Source organism: Morone saxatilis, unplaced genomic scaffold (assembly GCF_004916995.1).
Source record: "Morone saxatilis isolate NCDOM2014 unplaced genomic scaffold, NCSU_SB_2.0 Contig19, whole genome shotgun sequence".
NCBI classification, from domain to species: domain Eukaryota; kingdom Metazoa; phylum Chordata; class Actinopteri; family Moronidae; genus Morone; species Morone saxatilis.
In genome coordinates this window covers 3,525,016-3,526,324 of record NW_023339751.1, presented here as the reverse complement: position 1 = coordinate 3,526,324, position 1,309 = coordinate 3,525,016, and the positions used below count along the sequence as shown (strand labels likewise).

General features: G+C 45.9%; 1 protein-coding gene across 1 annotated transcript in view; it reads right to left on the bottom strand.

Annotated features, from left to right (window-relative positions):
* Window positions 1-873, bottom strand: part of cacul1 (CDK2 associated cullin domain 1) — a 3,327-nt gene extending 2,454 nt beyond the window's left edge. Inside the window, 1 exon segment of the mRNA XM_035663778.1 lies at window positions 32-873. Coding sequence (XP_035519671.1) covers window positions 32-365 — 334 coding nt within the window. The 5' untranslated portion in view covers window positions 366-873.
* Between the last annotated feature and the right edge of the window lie 436 nt (window positions 874-1,309).

Genomic DNA, 1,309 nt, shown 5'->3' with positions numbered 1-1,309 from the left:
GTACCGGGCCCTGCTGTGTCTCTGCTTTAACTGAACTTACGGAACTTAGAAGTCGCATCGAGGGTGAATTTTCCCTCCGCAGCTGTCGGTGCAGCCGCGCTGCTGTCGGTCTCGCTCACTTCGCTGCTCTCACTACCTGAATCCGAGTCCATGAACTTTGACCCTCCGGAGCCACCGGACCACACTTTCCCCCGTCGACTCCCCGGTTCTCCTCCCGGTACCGGCACCGGTACCGGCACCGGCACACAGACGGGCTGCGGGACCGTGGCTGCATCCGCGCGGACTTTCCCACTGCTGCTCGCGCGGTAGTTGTTGTGGTTGTGGTCGTCTTTCAGCTCCAAACTGTCGTCTTCCATGGCCTCCATGTTTTACAACCGTTACCGTACACCGGGACCCGACCGTTACATAAACATCACCGACAACAACGGAGGATAAAGACTCAACGAGCTGTCAGCCGCCTTCGGAGGGGTCCATCTCGGTTTCGCCGTGGTTTACTGATTTTTATTTTACGACACGTCGTATCACCGGACAGCCGCGGGAAACTGGGAAATGTAGTTCTAAAGAGTAAACAAAGCCAGCAGCGGGAAACTGGGAAATGTAGTTCCAAAGAGTAAACAAATAAAGTTCCCAGCCTCGTTTCGGTCAGTTTGACCGCGTGCCGCCGTGTAACGTTAAATACTAACGTTAACCGTTAACGAGCCGACGGTTGACAGAGTGACCGTTAATTTAACGGTAGAAACCTCATAGGCAGCACTACGCATGCGCAAATTAGGAACGAAAAAAAAAAACTATCGGTACCAGAATCTGATTAATTCAGTCCGATAACAATTTTAAAGTCTAGAAAATTAGCAAGATTAAATTATTTAACCCGCTTTTATATTAACGGAGGGCTAAACCGGAAGTTAGCTACTGGGCGCATGCGCAGTATGTATTTATCCGGGTAATTTACTTGCAAAAAAAATTTATCTTTGCGTCAGTGAGCAGTTTTTATAGGAATAAACGGCTGTATGCAGTTCCCTTTATACAAAACAAACTCGATTTCTTTTACACAACTTAATAACATTGAACCTTTGCATTCTTGTACCGCATTGCAGCTATAAAAAACACTTTTATTCTAACATAACAATGTTTAAATGCGACTTATCTCAGTCGTCTCTCGCAGAAACCCTCTCACTGTATCTCGACTCTTTGAGAGCCTACTCACGTTGATCTGCTGTATAAATAACAGAAATGAGTGGTCATTGTTCATTCTTGGTTTTTTTACTGAGAACCCCAGAAGAGATAATTATAATAAAAAAAAAAATTAAAA